Source organism: Primulina tabacum, chromosome 2 (genome assembly GCF_025594145.1).
Source record: "Primulina tabacum isolate GXHZ01 chromosome 2, ASM2559414v2, whole genome shotgun sequence".
Lineage (NCBI taxonomy): Eukaryota > Viridiplantae > Streptophyta > Magnoliopsida > Lamiales > Gesneriaceae > Primulina > Primulina tabacum.
In genome coordinates this window covers 5,273,042-5,292,699 of record NC_134551.1, presented here as the reverse complement: position 1 = coordinate 5,292,699, position 19,658 = coordinate 5,273,042, and the positions used below count along the sequence as shown (strand labels likewise).

Genomic DNA, 19,658 nt, shown 5'->3' with positions numbered 1-19,658 from the left:
CGAGAAGTCAATCTTGTCGGAACTGAAAGCCTGAAGCTCTCAAAACATTATTCAGTATGCTCGATTTCTAGTACTTGATTTGTTTTCAAGTCAAGATGTAATAACATCTATCTAAAAAGAAGAAGAGAGAACACTAATAAAATTGATCATAAATTGCATGTAAGCATTTACTGTAATATTTCTTGTAACATTGTCACGTGTATAGTTGTTATTAGTATGAAAATTTATAATTATTATATAGTTAAATTTATTACATATGACTACAAATTATTGGTATAACAGGAAATGTTACACAAATTGTTGATATTTTCTCACATCGGAGGGTTAATTAACACCCAAATCCTTGATTTGCTACTTGAACGATTATTGTCCTTGCCACCACCAGCCATTAGTTTATATGCTATGTCTATTTTATATATTTTGTAAGTTGAATCTGATTCAGTCCAGTCTTCTATAGCTATTCAATTAATTGACCATAAATTTCATATGTTTTTCACATAATCTATAACGACTATTACACATGGATCAATATTGTTGAAGCTTTGCATTGACTTGATATGGTTGATAAACAAATCAGTGATTTGAATGAAGATGGAAAATTAGAGCAACTGCAAAAATGTCCCAAATCTTACAACGTGAAAATCCACAAGTAAAAAAAGATTAAATCAATATTATACAATTGAATTAAACGGACAAGAAAAAAGGATTCGTACAGCACAAAATCCTCGGTTACAAATATTGCTGTTATGAGTTAAGATGTTCAAAATAATTACACAATGGCATTTCTATGTAAGTTTTAACTGGTACTTCATATTTTCAAACTAAGCAATGCTTAATGCTCGAATCTTGTATTGTGCAATGGTATTCCACATTCTAACCATGATTTGGACATGCAAAATCTAACCGAAAAGCGATTAAATGAAAGTGAAGAAATCATACTCGACTGGTACTCTGATGGCTTCCATCCAACAAAGCTAGTCTTCTCTTTGAAACTTCCGACCGGTAACACCACACTTCAAATGCTTCGGTCAAGTCTGGATATAGAATTTCCTCACTGTCTAACCATTCTCTCAAAATTTCAGCTTGGTCACCAGAGGGCAACGTTAATATTATAGACACCAATGACGACTCCAAAGATTGCCTAAGCTCGCAATAAAATTTCACCAGTAAATTATTGTCTTCATCAGAAGAAAAAGAATCGGTCAAAGGCTTCATCAGCCTTATGTATGGAAGCCAGATTTTAACCATATGAAGGCGTTCTAGGGGAGCCAAAACTACGGTTCCATACGCTATTGCTTCCAAGACTTCTGTAGTCACATCAAGGGCTTTCACCTATATTCCATTTAATTCTACTATGGGACATGATTGCTCTGAAATTTTCACTATATTTGCCGATGCATCCACCTATATGCGAATAAATTCTCTTGAAATTTCCAATTTTGCTGCTATTTGAGTAGCCCATAATAAATCAGTTTAAAATGACAGGAATAAGTCCATCTGTCTTGGTCCGGGAACTAATTCTTGTAAATCACATACCAAAGACTTGACAAGATCTACAAATCTTGATACAAGCCTGTTAGACACACTGGCTAGCTTCCAATTTAATCACATCGTCAGCTCTTAATAAAGTTGCATCATCATCCTCAGTTAGCATGTACTCAAGCTACTACTACTATTTCCAAAAGCTCATACAAGAAAAAACTTCATCTCCCATCTATCCAGGCTACTGTTTGCATAATTCATCCAGAAAACTCCCCTCTCCCACCCACACACGCCTTGTCCAAGCAACTTTTTTAAAAATATTAAATCAATGAGTTGTAAAGGTCTTATCTTCACACTAATCGACCCTAGAAATAACAATTACAGAAAATCTACCAATGCTGCAATCTAATGCAGCTAAGTGCGGAACAACCTCTTCAACTAGCAATGTTTTTCAAAAACACCACTGCCATCATGACACACACCCTGTGACCTTTTGGTACATGATCGTGGGGAGATGACTGCATGGTTTCATTTATATATAATTCCTCACCCAGTCACCCCCTTTCGATTAATGAATCCCGATAAATACTATGCTAAGAAGATATGAAGGATAATGACAAAAAAATTTGTACCTGTTCTGCCACAACAACTTTCAAGAATTCTGATTTCATTTTGAATGCCAGTAGCTTTTCTCTAAATGATAACATTGCCTTCACACTATCACTTTCCTGAAAGTCGATCAATCAGGATTCACAAATTATATTAAGAAGACAAATCTATAAAATTCAATGCATCATGTGTATACCCTCATCTTTTCCTGTTTCTGTTATATAAGTTGATTCAGGCCGGTCTCGATCTCCAACATTGGTGCTTGTCTCCCAATTTCAACTGTTTTGGCTAGTACAGTGGCGGTATCAGCAGACGTAGAAGAATTGATTCCCATAGATGTTGTCCCATTGGAAGTATTCAATAAATTTCCAAATCTTGTCTCAGTCTCCATGGACATATTGATCTGTTATGATAGATTCCATAAGTAACACACTCAAACTACGTACTAAAATTGTTTCCTACAATGGCAACACATATTTCTTATTGTTGGAGTCGTGCCATTCATCAAGATCTGCATGATAATTTGGCAATGGGACTTCGCTCACAACAAGTGCCTTCCCTTTACCGTACACACGACTTCCATTCCACAAAATAAGACCATAGTGTTACGCAGAGTTAAATAACACTACTTTCTACAAAATAAATTGATTTTCTAGTAAGAGAACATTTGCATGAACTCATCAGGATGTAGACAAAATTTGGCCACAAAAAGGTATTATAAAAAAGATGATATTTTTCACCTCTTTGAAACAACGTGTTATAACCTTAAGTTAATATGAAGATCATATAACTAACTTTCAAATATAAGTATCATTAAAATATCGAATTTCAGATATTTTGTTAAAAAAGGAATGATGAAATTGCAATTCAAGCGTCAAAACTAACAACTTGATGCATCAAAATTTAATCGGCTGTTATTTACTTCTAGTTAGTCCTATTAATCAGATTCTTCTGACAGCTTAAAATTATTCAACCATTCTCGAAGCCACATATTCACTACTTCACATGGGCAAAAAACTGAAAACGATACCTCCGCGGCTTTCTGATGGAGACGCTCAGCTCGCCAGGCAGGGTCCCACCATCGCTGCTCCCCTACACCTACGCAGACCGCACCTCTTCCGCCGCCTCTCCCTCCAGACCGGCCTCCACTTCCGCCACGACGGTCTCCTTGGAAGTATGGACGGTGAGACATGGCAGCTGAAGTTGAGATCCGAGTAATATTTCCTTTCCAGCGAGTTCCCGCAACCAATCGCTGGCGCCGAGACCGCAAATGAGAGAGGGTTGCGTAATTGAACAAGGGAGAAAACACAGCAACCGCCGAGGGAGTTGGGAAGAAGACGGGGCGACATTATTTAGCAGCATTGGAGCCCGGTAAATATTTGGGCTATAAGCCCATAGTTTGTTGACCCGTTAATGTTGGGTCTATAAATAGCCGACGCAAATTTCAGTGCCTCGTTTTGGGTCTGGAGCGATGGTTGGGCCTTATATGTTTTGACCGTCAATAATGGGCCTGTGAGAAGCCCAAATATGACCGCCTCTTCATCTTCGTGGCTTCATTCTCGCAATTTGCCTTCTGCAACCAAAATTTGAAGACGTATCAAAATCTTGCTTTGTTGGTTCCATTTGAAGACACCGGGTCACCTGTAAATCGGGTCGGATCCTGGAAGGATGATGGATCCAGCAAACACCACGCTTGGAAGGATGCTATTGGACCAGATCACTCCGGCGGTCATGGTCCTTCGAACGCCGCTCGTGGAGGAGTCCTGCCTCCGGAATGGACTCTCCTTCATTGAAATGCTAAACCCTTTCTGCAAATTCAATAACATCGATGGTACAATCCACGAAGCTTTGAGTGCTGAATTGTGGAATTGGATATACTGATTTATTTCATGTGTCGATGTTCAGTGCCAGTGAGGACAGCTAGTGATCAACCTTACAGGCTCAGAAGATTCAGATTGAGATTGTTTTATGCTTCCGAAATACGGCAGCCAAATATCGAGGTACGTTTACTTTGATAGTCTTTAACTCGCATTGGTTCGGTTATCAGATTCTACGAAATGGAAAGACGGTTTTTTTGTTTTTTGAGCACCGTTCTTTCGTAATGTACATTTCGTGGTAAACTTGTTGATCATATGAAGCTATAGTACAGGATAACAGATAATTTGAAGGACATAAATTTGATGGTGTTTTGGGCCCTGTTCTTAATAGAAAGTAAATCGCATTCCATGTAGAGCTGTTTGCGTCTTAATTGTTTGGCAATAATTTGAGGTTCAAGGATTTTGGAGTCGTTGGCCTTAAGCAAGTGTTTCGGTTAACTATATGAGCATAAGCGGTTATTCCCAGATTCTTGGGTCATTCAGATAGATACTTCATGGTGAATCTTTAAACTATTTGGGGTTACTTAACAAATATGTGATATTGATTCCATTCTATGGTCTGAGTTATCTTATGTGACAACATTATAACTCGGCTGGTACGCTGTATCATGATTCCTTTTGGGATGCTTGAGCTATTGTATTGAAAATAACATTACATCACTCCTCTCTTACTTTCATCGTTAATAAGTCAATTTGGGTGTTGTGGTATGGATGCCATATGAGATGGTTTGATGATTCCCACCTTTGCTTTCTAATCTGATAATTTCCCACCCAGGTTGCTAAAGAGAGGTTAAAACAAGTAATCACTCAGGAGGGAGATAAATATATTTCTGGGCTGTCCTCAGACCCACCAGAAATTGGGAATGTAGCACCAAGTAAGTTGTAAACCCTGTAACTTGAACACTGGAAATCCTTTTGCATCTAAGCCAAAAGAAAACGAGTTGATGGATGCAGCTTGGATGTGTGCCTGTGATTATGCATTTTACACTTGACATTTTTGTAGAAACTTTACATATTGGAGTCTGATGTTAAGTTGACTATTATTATTAGACTATGAATTTGATATATCTACCTTTGAGGTCTTTGAGTGATACAATCTGTTATTTGAAAAGGTAAAACAATGCATTTGATATTAAAAAGTTGAATGAATTGTACAGCTTCTGAGCTGGAGTTTGTGCCATCATGGTTTCGAATATTCAATAAAGAGCTAGTAGATACAGTCTCATTTTCAGAACACGAAGCTTTTGATCATCCCGTGGCATGTAAGTTTGTGTAATTTCTGGTTCATTTTACATAGTGCTCAACATTGTGCTTTCTTGTACTTTTTTCACTTTGCTCTGTTGAAAAACTAGTTCGGCTGTCTTTAAATGCTAGAGGATCTTGCTTAAATGTTTGCTTATCTTTCTGCCTTTTGTGCCCATGCGAATAGGCCTTGTGGCTGTCTCTTCGAAGGATAAAGATCCCATTGACAAATTTGTTGACCTCTTCAACACGAATCAGTTGCCGTCTCTCCTTAATGATGGTGCCATGGATCCAAATATTTTGAAGTATTTCTTGTTGGTGCATGATAATGATGCTGGCATGCTAGAGAAGTATAACTCGACCTATTCCCCTTTTGTTTTTTTTTTGTATCACACAGGGAGTGCATGAACATCATCGAAATATCCATAATTGAATAGACTTGTTTTGGATGAATTTTGTGAAACACAATTCATTATTTAATGTTCTTGTTTGCATTTAACACAAGGAAGGTGGGTACTTCAAAGAAGCAGTAAATCTATTCAAATATCTTTGGGTTATTATGACAGACTTCTTGCATTTGCAATATACTCTTGTTGGCCTTTGTGTCTAAAGTGTCGGTAATGATGAATCTGCAATGGTGTGGATTTACTTTTAATTGAGAAACTGAGACATTATAATGTAAGTTATTTTTCTAATGAAATATCCCAGACTAAATTTAGCTAACATATTAGTGTCAATGTATAAGGGAAGGAAATTATATGAACTCATAGCACCTGAAAGTGGGAATCAGTGAGTGAACTAGGAGTCAGCTGGAATTATTTTGAGAAAGTGCAGAGATAAACTGTGTAAGCATCATAGTTCAACTTGGATCTAGTATAATTAGTTGACTATCAAAAGATTGTATCTAATAATTGTGAAATTCAGTTTTTCCATTTGCTTTATCTTAGGCATTCGTGATCATTTATAACTTTTTGTTCGGTTGTGAGGACTTTTTCTTCCTCAAAGATAGGTTAAATTTAAACTTATTATTAAATGGATGCTCTATCCCCTGTAAGGGATTCCCATACTTGACGTTCTTTATTTAACCACTATTACTTACTCAAAGGACTATTTCCTTGAAAACATATCTGTGATGACTCCAAGGTTAGCACGGTTAGTTTTATCAGCCCAATTATTAATTGCATGGAAATTACTATCAACTTCCGATTGGTTGAAATTGAACTCACTTAGGTTGAATTGAAAACTGTAGTGCTATTATCCTAGCTCCAACGTGAATATTTTTTGTGATGGTATACTGAGTAGTGCGGTTTAGTAAATGGTGTCAAGGCCAAGAATGTAAACCAAATAGTTCATAGAATGTTGAAGTTGATTGAGAAAGTTCTAAAAGAAGGACAATATTGGGGTATCTGATCCTTTTTCACCGTTATCCGGAACTTGCTTGTGGTCTCAGGCTACTTCACTTTTTATCTGCAGTCAAGTTTTATCTACAAAATAAGGGTTTTTGGTCTTCATGTTTTTTCCCTACAGAGCTACCAGTATTTTGACTGAAATGAGGAGTACATTTGGTGTGAATGATTGTCGTTTGTTGTGTATTAACTCGTCTCCGGATGGCTTAGAAGAACATCAAGAAAATCCATGGGCATATTATGTGAGAAAAATTCTGAAAATTGACATTTATTTCTTTCCTTCTCGCCTCTCTTATAGTTAAATTTGCTGGCATACAGAAAAATCATACTTCACCTAAACAACAGTTTGGTGGCTTCCTTAATTTGGATGATATAAGAGAGGTACTTACTTCACCTGGCTAATGTTTCTTTGTGGAATTATTATTTGTAAAAGTAGTGGATCAGCCATTTTTTTGGTTTGAACTCTTCAGTTGAGAAATACAGTGCAAGATCTCTCTTCTAAGCACATCATTCCTCTCATGGAACTAAAAATACGGGTTCTTAATCAGCAGGTATATTCATCTCACAGTGAGATACTTTGCACTCGTGATTAGTTTGGCTCAATATCAAATTATTGTCATCTTTGCTCTTGTTCTGCAATCTATTCTCTATTACACCAGGTCTCAGTTACAAGGAAAGGATTTAGAAATCAAATTAAAAACTTGTGGTGGAGAAAAGGGAAAGAAGATCCACCAGACGAGCATGGGCCAATGTATATTTAATCTTCAAATTATTGCCTTATATTTGATTGGGCATATGAATGCTGCCTTTTCCATTTCCCTTTGCTTTATCATTTGGTTTGTTTAATCGCTGCTGAAGGTACACTTTTAGCTCCATAGAATCTCAGATACGAGTTTTGGGTGACTATGCTTTCATGTTACAAGATTATGAACTTGCTTTGTCAAACTATCGACTTATTTCTACGGATTACAAGCTTGACAAAGCATGGAGGCGCTTTGCTGGTGTTCAGGTACTTCTTTGCTTCTGTTCCGTAATCATTTATCTGCTTCTTTTAGGTGGAAGTTCCGGGATCATATATTTGGCCATCTACTGGGCCCTATATTACATTTTTATATTGTTTTGTCTTGTTTTATTTGTCACATACTTGATTAGAAGCTTTATGCTCTATTTTGGTTTCAATCCATGTTAGAAAGTTTTCTTTTTAAATAGATTCTATTTGGATACTTGTACTGCTATTACATTACTTTTTTGAGAATACATTGCTTGACCCCGTGAATTTCATTTTCTTTTTTTCCACTGGTCAATTAGTACTACCACAGAAGAAAGAAAATAGTAGCTAAGACCATTTCACCGATTCAAGAACAGGATCGGATTGGTCTGTTTGATGTTCCAAGATATCTGAAAAGAACAATAATTTAGAATGTTCATCATATGATGGGGTTTCAACTGTAATGAAGCAATTTTTTACGCTCTACTCACTGATGGCAGAGTACTGCATGGTAGCATCAAGTTCGTTACAAAGGACTATTGAGGAGCAACATCGCTTTTCTTAGTACCAAATATTTTGTTAACAGATCTAGATTTTGAATGGGCGAGTATAACAAAAATAAGTAAGTGAAGCTGTGTCACATTGAATTTGAATTAATATCTGTTTTTTACACCTTTGAAGCAGCTTATTGACAAGATTTCTTCATTGTGATTATCATGAGAAGTTCTATTCTCTTTAGTATTTCAACTTAATTGCTGCGTATTTATGTCATATCTTTACTTTTATCTTTGTTTAATCTGCCAAGATTAATTTGTTTTTTTTTGGAAGGTGTGTTTTCAAACCATCATATTTAAAGTTTCACAATTTTATTTGGTAATAATTGAGCATTGCTCAGAAACTCTTTGCATGGAGAAATTTGCTTTGATTGTTCCATGAGCAGTTCATGAACAATTTCATTTTTTGGATTATTTTTTGGTTTTATGCTGCAAACATGAGATTATAGCCTCCTATATACTCTACATCAAACTATAACACTGACTAAATTATGCACTTGTCTGATCTCTTCTTTCTATAATGTATTAATTTTTGTCTTTCAATGCTTTTACAGGAAATGATGGGTTTATGTTGTTTTATGTTGGATCAGTCGAGAAAAGATGCGGAGTACTGCATGGAAATTGCTTTTAGCGCTTATTTGGTATTTATAAGCTTAATTTGCTGATTTTGGTTTTTGATAGAGATATTTTGAAGTTATGTATAAAATTCCCCTCTTTTCCACTTGCAAACAAAATTGAGATTTTTCCTGGGGTTCCATTAATCTACTGCAGGTTAATGTAAGAAAACATGTGGAATATTGCATGTTCACGCAAGAAAACTTTTTTAACTTGTCACTAGAATATTCAGCCTACAGATTGGTGGATCTTGCTTTGTGACAGTTCTAGTGGTAGTTTATCATGTCATTTTACTTCGCCAGATTTCTGACCTGGACAATGGACGTAAATATGAATTTTGTTCTCAACATCAAACGATTGTTAATTTGTAGATTTTTGGATTCAGGTGGTAACTGTAGCCTCTTGGAATTGTTTTGGGTGGAGATCTGAACTTCTTGATCTGAAATCTGAGCTCTTCTGGTTTATATGCTTAAGCTCTTTTTGCAGTCTTTATTTTGACGCATTGATGGTGTGAAACGATGTCTAGGCTGATTTAAGTGATAACATTACTAGATCTACAAGGATCCATGTCATTACATGTTCTTTGGTTATCATGAATCTGAAATTTTTGATTAGATTAAATCTTTTAATTCAGAAAATCCCATCTGGCATGAGAAATGCGACACGTTGTGGCCTTTGGTGGGCAGAAATGTTAAAGGCTAGGGGTCAGTACAAGGATGCTGCAGGTGTCTATTTTCGTATCTCTGGTGAGGTAATGCCCATGATTTGATGGTTGAACTGATGAGAGATTGTAAAATATCTTCCTGAAGCACATAATTTTTAGGAACCTCTGCACTCAGCTGTGATGCTTGAGCAAGCATCCTACTGCTACTTGCTATCCACACCAACCATGTTCCGAAAATATGGATTTCATCTTGTTCTTGCGGGAGATCTCTACAAGAAATGTGGTCAGGTGATGGTTTCTTACGTAAGTATGCAATTTATAATTCATGGTTTTTGTAATGATCTGAAAAAGATGTTGGCTTGTCCTTGATCAGATAAAACACGCAATCAGAACATATAAAAGTGCCCTTTCTGTCTTCAAAGGCACTGCATGGGTGCACATTAGGGATCATGTTCATTTCCATATTGGAAAGTAAGGAAGCTCTCTAATCTTGATTGGTAAATTATAGATTTTCTATTTTTCCATGCTTCATTCATGTTTCAGGTGGTATGCATTTCTTGGAAATTTTGGTGAGGCTGTTAAACATATGTTAGAGGTCCTGGCATGTAGTCATCAACCCAGGGCGACTCAAGAGTTATTTTTAAGGGGCCTTTTTCAAGTTATTCAGGTGTCTGCTGCTAAATTGCTTTTGTTCTCTTAAACTGTTTCTCTTCCATTTTGTTGTACCTGTTTCCTTTTCTTCCTTGTTTTTCCTGTTGCTAGTTGGTAATAACCTCATGGGGTCTAATCCCAAATTTTATCACTAATATGACAACCTATTAAAAAGTAGTTTGTTTTGTCGCATCTGCAACTGATAATGATAATACTCCTGTAGATAACGTTTAGTCCATTGCATCCATCCTATCCACGCTCAGCGAAAAATACTAATTTTTAGTCATTGCTGCCACTTGAAATTATACGTCAACAGTTACCTGTTATTTTACTGTTGAACTTTCATGTGTTATCCAGTTCCTTTCTCACAATGATACGAAAGCTGAGTTAATGAAAGGTGTATTCAGCAAGTTGTTTAAAATCGGAAATTTGGGTGTTCGTTGCTTAATCCTCTTCTTAGCCATCTCAAAAAATTTAAATTCACCTTTGTGTTCTTCCTTCATGCTCATATTTACTTTAATGTTAATTAAACGTCAGTGATATCTTTCTTTTACTTGTTTCATTGTAGGAAACTGGGAAAGCATTTGAGATTTTCAGGCTTCAGTTACCTGTCATAAACTTTCCTTTAACTAAAGTTGTTTTTGAAGATCATCGAACTTTTGCATCAACTGCAGCAGTAAGTTAGTTTGCAGTTTTCCTTAATAACAAGCTGGTGGTGGGGTTACTTATTTTTTGATTGCATACATATCTGATCGATCATCTATGTGGTGTTGATGACTGAAGAGCTGTTTTTTAGTTCTAATATTATTCTTATTTATCATCAACGCTCCATCCAAGTGCCATGATCGTTATTGCCTATCGATTGTTGATGATAGAGGATTACTATAACTTTGCTATTGGTGGAGTAAGATGATCATTCCAAAAACAGACAAACCACTGTTTCTGATTTTTCGAACTTAGTTTTTGTTTTGTGAGCCCTGATAAATCTTCTGATGTCACGTGAAGATAGAAGAACTCTCTTTGAAATTATAATACACATTACTTTTGTGGTGCTGTTCCATTGTGGTTGACTTGTGCTCAGAGTTATTTTCAGTCTTTTGGTCGTAAATGGCATATTCTCTGGTTTTGAAAGTTGCCAACTATTGGATGAAGAGAAAATGGCTCGCTGATATTTATGCAGCCATTTTTTGAATTGAACTTGAGCTATAGCTGCTTTCCTGTCTTTATGATTGGTTTGGACTGAACATTTTTAGAATCCGATTCCTATTTAATAGTAACTCATGATAGTCCTTCAGTATCACGATAAAACCCGAGAGTGTATGACTGTATTTTGTGATAAAATGGTAACTACTGATTTAGAGCTGTTGCATTCATTTGTCTTTTTTCAATAAAAACTTGATGTCTCTCTTACTCTTGTTAACTCTAAATGTTGGAAATTGGCCCTTCACCAGTAGTTGACTTGGAGGGTTTTGCTTTCAATGTAGTAAATGAATTATAGTGTCATCCAATCTTGATTTCTATCTGTTTCTTGGAGTATGTTCTTTTATTGATGCTTGCAGTCCCAATTTCCTGACCTTTAGGCAAATATTGAAGAAAGTTTATGGCAGTCTTTGGAGGAGGACATAATTCCATCGTTGTCAGTTATGAGGACTAACTGGTTGGAGTCACAACCAAAGGTCATGCCAAAGAATTACAAGGAATCAAATGTATGTATTTCTGGAGGTATGAATGAAGTTGATATTATGCTCTAGTTGCAGAGTGTTGGATATATTGGGTCAAACTTCGCTGCACATATTCCACCAATAATGGGGACAATGTTTAGTTTGTAATAGGATTGATGACAAGATTTTTTTGGATCTTACTGTAATAATTTCCAGGACGTAGCAAATTTATGGTTGTGCATACTTCCTTTTTAATATAATGTAATTTGTCCTCTAACTAATACCTGAGCCTGAGGCTATGTTTACGAATGCTTTTGTCTTGCAGAAATCATAGATAACATAGTTTTTTATAGGTTATCGTGTCGCCGAGTTCATGATAATTTTTCGTGAGATTTGCCTATGCCAAGCGCTTGGTTTTAGAATTCTTTGCAGCACTTCGGAAGCTCCTATGAAGATGTCGAATATGTCTTACATATTCACTTATAGATAGAAATTGTGTTATCTGGTCCTTGTTGACAAACTTAACCACTTATCTTTATTTTTTAATCAGAAATTTGCTATCTTAAAATTCTTACACATGATCACTACCCGAATCCAAACTTCCATCCACCAAAAATTCTTGGTTCTGAGCCTGGGAGTCCAGAGTAGGAGATTTACTGCTTAAAATCTTTGCACGTTTTCAGCTAACTTTTGTCATTCAGCCAACTTTTTTTCTGGAGCATGTATGGTTTTTTGCTGCACAAACTTAATTTGTTTTTTCTTTTCTTATTGCAACAGATTCGTTATTTCATGGCTCATGCAATGATTTGATAGTATATACCGATAGTTGTCTTCTATGGTTGTCGATATGTTCACTTTGTGGAGTGCTTGCCAACATTTCATATTGTTTCCATGACTTTTCAGAGTCAATAAAGGTGGATGTGAATTTAAGAAACCCACTTCAAATCCCTCTATCCATTTCAAATGTTTCACTAGTATGTGAGTATTCAGCAGAATCTAATGAAACTGAATCAGGTAACTTTTCTTTTAGTAATTTTCCTACTGCAAATCAATGTTCAGTTTCTATTTTCTCAGGACCTTTCTTATATGTATTAGTTGATATGAGTGAGTGCTTGTCATATTAGATTTGTATATTCTTCCGTCTTAAGTCTTTATATTGAAGTTAAAATTGACAAGAATCATTAGCATAACTACTGTGGGCCTATTTTGAATAATGCAGATTCAAGTAGCACTTTAATCGACTATGGGAATGCCTTGGAAATGAGAGCCGTATCAACTAGTGGGTATGTCAGTGATGCAAAGATTGGGATCTTTTGGTTTTTGATATCTCTGTGTGTGTTTCTTTTGAAAATTAGGCATCTCCCATGTATTTCGAAACATGCATAGCTTCCAAAATAAAACACACTGTAGGGTTATATTTATTACTGCCCCTGCAAAAATTATGGGGAACCATAATTTTTGCCTGGTTTTACCATGCGCATGCTATGTGTGATTATTGCCGATAATATGTTCTTGTCCAATGCAGGGATGAGAGCTTAGACACATCTTTCTTTACTTTATCTGAAGTTGACATTTTGATGCAAGGTGGTGAAACTATATCGGTGAGCTTTGCTAATAATTAAACGTATAATTTTTTTATTATTTCTCGTCTTATACTAATATGTACTCATTTACACCATCTTACGTTTATTTATATTCTATCCCTATTTGGATGTCTTATGTAAAATATTTGAGTCTTTGGGAATATCCAATATAATACCTGGTTTTGGTCTGAGAACATCAGATTTCAAAATACAAACAAAAAAAAGAAAAGGAAATCCATACTCTCATGAAAAGAGTGTACAAAAACACTGCAATAACAGAAAACATTATCTTCATTCCTTACCCTCCCAGGAATACTCATCACTGTTAAAGCCTTTCCTCAAATTTGTTGGGGTTGGCTAGGTTGTGTGTTTAACAATAAACCCCGACTAAATATCAAAGTAATAAGGAGAGGAATTAAGTTAGGTTGGACCATGGCTAAAAAACCGATGCTTCCACTTTCAATTAAAGCTGAAACTGTAACTGAACTGTTTGGATATGGTTTCGGTTCTAGTTCTGGTTTAGTCAACGGTTTGAACCAATTTGAACTAAATTTTATTTTTTAAAACCTTCAACGGCCAAGAAAAGAATAATAATACCATTCATGATATGATAAAACTAATTGAAGTTAATTATTTATTACAAAATATTATGAATATTTAATTTTTATTGAAAATTAAAATAAAAAAATAAATAAAAGTATAGATTAAATGTAAGCTATAAATTATATAGTTTACTTATATAAATTAAGTTGTTTGTATGCACTATAAGATCTTAAATTTTTTTTATATTTTAGGAACTTCATCCACTTGTATCCCCTGTGAACTTACTACAAAACCAAAAAAGACAAGTTGGCTTGTACAAAAATCACATTTCTTTACAAACTCTCCGCTCGAAGTGTGATTAGCACAAGTTTTAGGTTATGTTTTCACATGATTTTGGTTTCTTTTTATTTTTATTTTTAGGAACTGGAACCGAATCATAACTCCTAGGTTTCCAGTTACGGTTTTGAAAGAGAAGCCAAAAAACAGTTTCGCTTTTAGAGACGGCTTCTTTTCAGTTCATGTTTCCAATACAACCTAGGTCGAGTCTAATTAAGTGTCTAGAAATAGTTGTGTCGATAGTTGATGCATGAACTAAGGACCAAAGTAAGAATATGTCCGCAATCAAATTATCTCTTGGTGCAAATGATTTAGCTATCAGAGAACGAAGGAATATATATCTGATAGTTCTAAATATATCCTTCCAACTATGTCCCGTTTTTATCACCACTCTTCTCATTCGTTGATGCATAGTATTTTGTCTCTGTAATAAGTACTACAATTAGTTTCTTCAGGTTGATCTGTTGTTTAATGGAATTATAAATGTTCTCTCACACTCTTTTTCTTTGATCTTCAGGTTCAGCTAAGAGTCACTCCCAAAGCAGAAGGCACCCTAAAAGTAGTTGGTGTTAGGTGGAAACTCTCTGGTTCAGTGGTTGGAGTTTGTAACTTTGATTCAGATGCTATTAGAAAGAAAGTTAAGGGGGAAAGGAAACCAAAGCAATCAATCAAAGGAAGCCTGAAGTTCCTGGTGATAAAGGTACTGGCTTTGTTGTTTTTGTTGGAGTGGCATAATTTACATTTACTTGATTCTGGATAGTCGAATGGTTACAAATTCCTTATATTCTTCTTATCTGCTTTAACTTGTTTGACATCCAGAGCCTACCCAGACTTGAAGGCGTTGTTGACAATTTACCTAAAATAGTTTATGCGGGGGAAGTTCGTTGCCTTACTTTAGAGATAAGAAATCCATCGAAAATATCCGTGAAGGTATTGTTGTTTTTCTTTTTCTTTTTTACCTTTTTTAGTCATTTATATTCTTGTCAACAACTGAGGAAGCATGTGATTTTACTTCCATTGTATTGTCTTTAAGTAAAAAGTGTTGGCTGATCGAATGCTCGACTTTGCCCTTGCATAAGATCTTCCCCTGATTATAATTATTATGAAAATGAAAACTGATTCATATTTAAGAAACAGTTTTTTGAAGATAGTATTGATTACTTTTAATTTGTTGTAGATGAAGAATTATAAATTTTGGTATTCTAGTCTTTTCTTTTTCTTTTCAATTATTTATTTTGAACCAATAGTTTATAATTTTAATTTTAATTACATTAAATTAAGATTATTTTTTTATTAAAAAATTCTCATAAATTTGTCAAATAAATATTTTTTTTGTGTGTAAATGTGAAAAAAATATATTTATATTTTAATTAATTATTTTGGAAAAAAATTTCGCACCCCTCAGCCAAAATTTCTAGCTCTGTCCCTGCCAGTGTCATGATATTTATTATTTTATTCTTTTTCAACTAATTCTTTTTAATACTCTTAGATTAGATTTATGCTGTGCCACACTTGTACATGGAAAACGTTCTAATGTCATGTTTTTCATATGGTGGATTGTTTTAATTTATGGATTGTATGGTACAGTAATACAGTTTATGTTTAAACTCATGCTTTGTACGGTGGGTAGTGTGACATATCACACTCACAAGCTGTTTTGACTTCAGTGAAATGATGAGATGTGCAAAATCTGATATTAATGATGATTGTTGCAGAATGATTATCCATTCCAGAGTGTATTGCTTCCTTCCACGCAATCACACGAGTTCATTTTTAGGATATGAATTCTTTGTTTCCCAAAATGATTAAAAGTTACCTCTTCTCTACTGATTTTTCGTTGTTGTTGAGCTCCTGGTGCTTGTCAAAACCACATCTTAGCTCTGTTTTCACGAGGGTTTGATTAGTTACTATCTTATAATATCTCCATTTGCTCCAGGTATTGGAGGGAGGTAAACAATTGTTTGTTGGTATGCCCTGGTTAATTTGTTTATATGTTGACATCCAACTGCACTGGATTGAGGGAATATACCTTTGTGTACTTTTTTCTGATGTTTTCTCTTTTGGCAGAATTTGAAAGTGCGGGTCAATCATCCAAGATTTATTAACGTTGCAGATCAGGAAGTTATAAAGCAAGAATTTCCAACTTGTCTTGAAAAACAAGCAGATTCGCAAAATTTGACTAATCTGGATACTGAGAAATATACAAATAGTGTATTTGTGTTCCCTGAGGTCATTGGGCTCTACCTTTTATTTTTCATGTGCAATGTTTAACATATTCATTGTATTTCGTTTTCACATTTCAACTCTTTTTTCGCAGACTGAACCAATTTGTTGGGAAAAGCCATTAAGGTGGCCCCTTTGGTTTAGGGCTGCTGTAGCTGGAAATGTTTCGCTGTACATAACCATTTACTATGAGATGGAAGATAAATCAACTCTTATAATATATCGAACTTTAAGGATGCATTACAATTTGGAGGTATGCACTGAAAAGAAGTATGATCTTATTGTGGCTGTATTTTAAGCTCTATTGGTAGCATGCAAAACATAATTGAATATCAGAGAGTATTCTTATTGATCATTTGGTACGACTCATCAATCAATATAAGGAAACCTACTTGGTGCTAGTTCATTCATTAGCCAATTGAAATTGGGATGTATTGGTAAAGGTAGATATCACCAACAGCATATCTATCATTAATTTTCTCCTTTCTCGTCATCTGAAAATTTATAGGTACTTCCATCTCTGGAAGTGACATTCCAACTCAGCCCTTCTCCTTCCAGATTGCACGAGTTCCTTGTGCGGATGGATATTATCAACAGAACCACTTCAGAGAGTTTCCAAGTTCACCAATTATCATGTATTGGATACCAGTGGGAACTCACGCTACTTCAATCAACAGATTCTGGCTTTCCTTTGGATTTCTTAATGGCTGGACAGGCTTTGTCATGCTTTTTCACGCTAAAGGTTTGTATCAAAGTTGGATGTTTTCTTGAAGTCATTCATGGAGATTCCTTTTGATAATATTCTTGTCGGGTTTACCGCTTTGTGCCTGTCAAGTTTCAGAATCTTTAGTCTGCTGCCGTATGTCAAATTATTATTTTAGATAATTTTTACATGCCATATCATAAATTTAGACACCAAATGGATAGTAGCTTGAAGCATTTTGGAAATTAGTCATGTGAGTTGCCCACATACTTTTACCTCGAGAGGATTTGCTAGAGGTGTTTCCATGCTTAAATCATTATTGTGTCAAATCTGGGCAATTGAGTTCAGAGTGGAGCTGTGTGCAATTTTTTGTCTTCTTCTTCCTTCTTTTTAATTAAATTTTTTTTAATAATGATATATACTGTAATACTATGCTGATAATGTTAACCCCTATAAGCACCAGTCTCCACTTTATTCTTATTAAATTTTCAACATCTTATTTGTCAGTTGTGCTTCTCATTTTTTGTTATTTTTCTAGAGTTATTGTATTAAGTTTTTTTTGGATGCAGAAATTCCAGACAGGAGTGACTGGTGAAGACGATATATCTTCTCTTTCCACTTCAGCAAGGGCAGATGTAAAACTCTGTGCTAGGGAATCCAAACAGTTGTATGATATGTCGATATCGCCTTTTAACATATTTCACCATTATGAAAGAATACACCAGAAAAGACCAGACCAGGTTTACCCTGCCTTTGCTTTCTATTGTCCTGCTGAATTGGCAGTTGGCATTGACATACTTTTGTTCATCCTCAATTAAATTGTTAGTGATGAGCTTTTTAAATATACGTAACATGAATGAGATGTTCCAGATTGGAAAAAACGGTTCTGTCATCCATGCTCATTGCATCTCAAATTGAATGGCTAAGTGGCATGGGTGAATATTTTGTATTATCATTTAATATCTGCTGGCACAAAATAGAATGTAAAATAAGTGCCTCTTTTTTTCTTTTTATTTTGGTTTTGTGGACAGTATGTGACTGTAATATTAGGGATACAAAATGAAACCACGTGATTGACTGAAGCCATCAATGAATGCTTTTGTTGATCTTTGTTGAAAAATGTGAATCTTCTGTTTTCGTTCACACTCCCATCTTTTTCTTATAACAGGAATTTCACTGTTGTTTTTATCTTTTGACATGGATTAGGATCATCAAAACACAGTCGACTTCATCTTGATTACTGAGTCACAAAGTGATTGCGATCCAGGGGTATCAAGGTCCAAAGAAATTTTCACTTATCACACATGCCATTGCAGGTTCGTCCATTTCTCTAGAGTCAATTCTTGCTGGCGAATAACGATGTTTCCAGCAACTTTGAAGCCATATTTTTGCCTTCTTAATGCTTATCTTCTTTATTTACTGCTCTTGTTTCTGTCTATGCTACAGAATTGCTCGTACAAGCCCAATATCATGGCTAATGAATAGCCCCCAGTTAGTGAGGCATGACTTTTCTGCTGCTTTATGTGAAATAAATCTTAAATTTACCGTGCACAACTCCTCGGAGGACAATGTATCAGTTCGGCTCACCACCCACGATTCTACACCTCCCATAAACACACTCAGCAATTCTGCTTCAGTTTCTGGAAATGAATTGGGTTGGTACAATATATCTCATTCTACTGACGTTAAAGGAACATCTGATGTAATTGGAACTCGAGCTAGTAAGACCATGTTGTCCGAGTGCATTTCACCTTTCATTTGGTCAGGATCAACTTCAACTCACTTCAACCTCGACCCAATGTCTACCACAGAAGTTCCTCTCCAGATTAGTGTATTTTCTCCCGGTACATATGATTTATCGAATTACTCATTGCACTGGAATCTTTTACCGGCTGCTGGTAAAGGAGATGATGCGAACAAGTCACGAGTGTCATCTGGTACATGCCAGGGGCATTCTTATCATATCACGGTGCTGCAAAAAGAATGATATTTTCTTGTAAGTTCCTAATTTGAAAATGTGAATTATTTTCGGTGGTTTTTACTTGCAACTTATAAATCACGATGATTCCATGTATTATTGTAGCAAGATAGAATTTAGAAATACAAAATTGAATAAGAATTGGCTGACAAATGCTATCAACTTGTGGTACTCAGACTAAGCCAGTTACAGCTGTACCACCTGTAATTTTTTCATTTTTAACCCATCTGGACGTTTTGTACACTGTTTTGTGGACCAATGTCGGCGTTTTTCTCCTTCATCTCTTCTGAGAAACAAATTTTACCCATTTTTGAATTCTTTTGTTTTTAATATGGTCCTGGAATATTGTGATGTCGTTCTTTTGCATGAGCAAAATTTGATAAACGAATTTTAAATGACACTCGCTATTCTCATTGTACTCATTGTGGCGGAGGAGTTTTACGTCAATTTCTTTTATAATCTACACGTATATTCAATGTTTCTTTTACGTGAGATTAAGGGCCATATTAGCCCGCCGATGCTTCTTCCAGGCCGGAGGACACA

General features: G+C 35.4%; 1 protein-coding gene and 1 pseudogene across 1 annotated transcript; one reads left to right on the top strand and one right to left on the bottom strand.

The window, feature by feature from the left end:
* Positions 1-609: 609 nt before the first annotated feature.
* On the bottom strand, positions 610-3,283 carry LOC142537191 (BTB/POZ domain-containing protein At3g05675-like; annotated as a pseudogene).
* Positions 3,284-3,649: 366 nt separating this feature from the next.
* LOC142527363 (uncharacterized) lies at positions 3,650-19,356 on the top strand. Its single transcript, XM_075632144.1, has 28 exons — positions 3,650-3,922; positions 3,997-4,091; positions 4,744-4,843; positions 5,126-5,230; positions 5,398-5,560; positions 6,738-6,858; positions 6,935-6,997; positions 7,087-7,167; positions 7,276-7,367; positions 7,475-7,625; positions 8,713-8,799; positions 9,408-9,524; positions 9,597-9,725; positions 9,811-9,908; positions 9,981-10,104; positions 10,657-10,764; positions 11,669-11,810; positions 12,653-12,763; positions 12,969-13,032; positions 13,275-13,350; positions 14,729-14,911; positions 15,031-15,141; positions 16,279-16,440; positions 16,529-16,687; positions 16,943-17,176; positions 17,707-17,877; positions 18,344-18,453; positions 18,584-19,356. Exons 1-28 carry the CDS (start codon positions 3,760-3,762, stop codon positions 19,122-19,124), a joined length of 3,861 nt encoding a protein of 1,286 aa, XP_075488259.1. The 5' UTR covers positions 3,650-3,759; the 3' UTR covers positions 19,125-19,356.
* Positions 19,357-19,658: the final 302 nt, after the last annotated feature.

Bases quoted from the DNA above. Each gene is read 5' to 3' on its own strand.
- LOC142527363 (XM_075632144.1), top strand. From the start codon at position 3,760: ATGATGGATCCAGCAAACACCACGCTTGGAAGGATGCTATTGGACCAG. The intron at 5,561-6,737 runs GTATAACTCGAC...TTTTCCCTACAG, and splicing joins GATGCTGGCATGCTAGAGAA to AGCTACCAGTATTTTGACTG. The intron at 8,800-9,407 runs GTATTTATAAGC...CTTTTAATTCAG, and splicing joins TTGCTTTTAGCGCTTATTTG to AAAATCCCATCTGGCATGAG.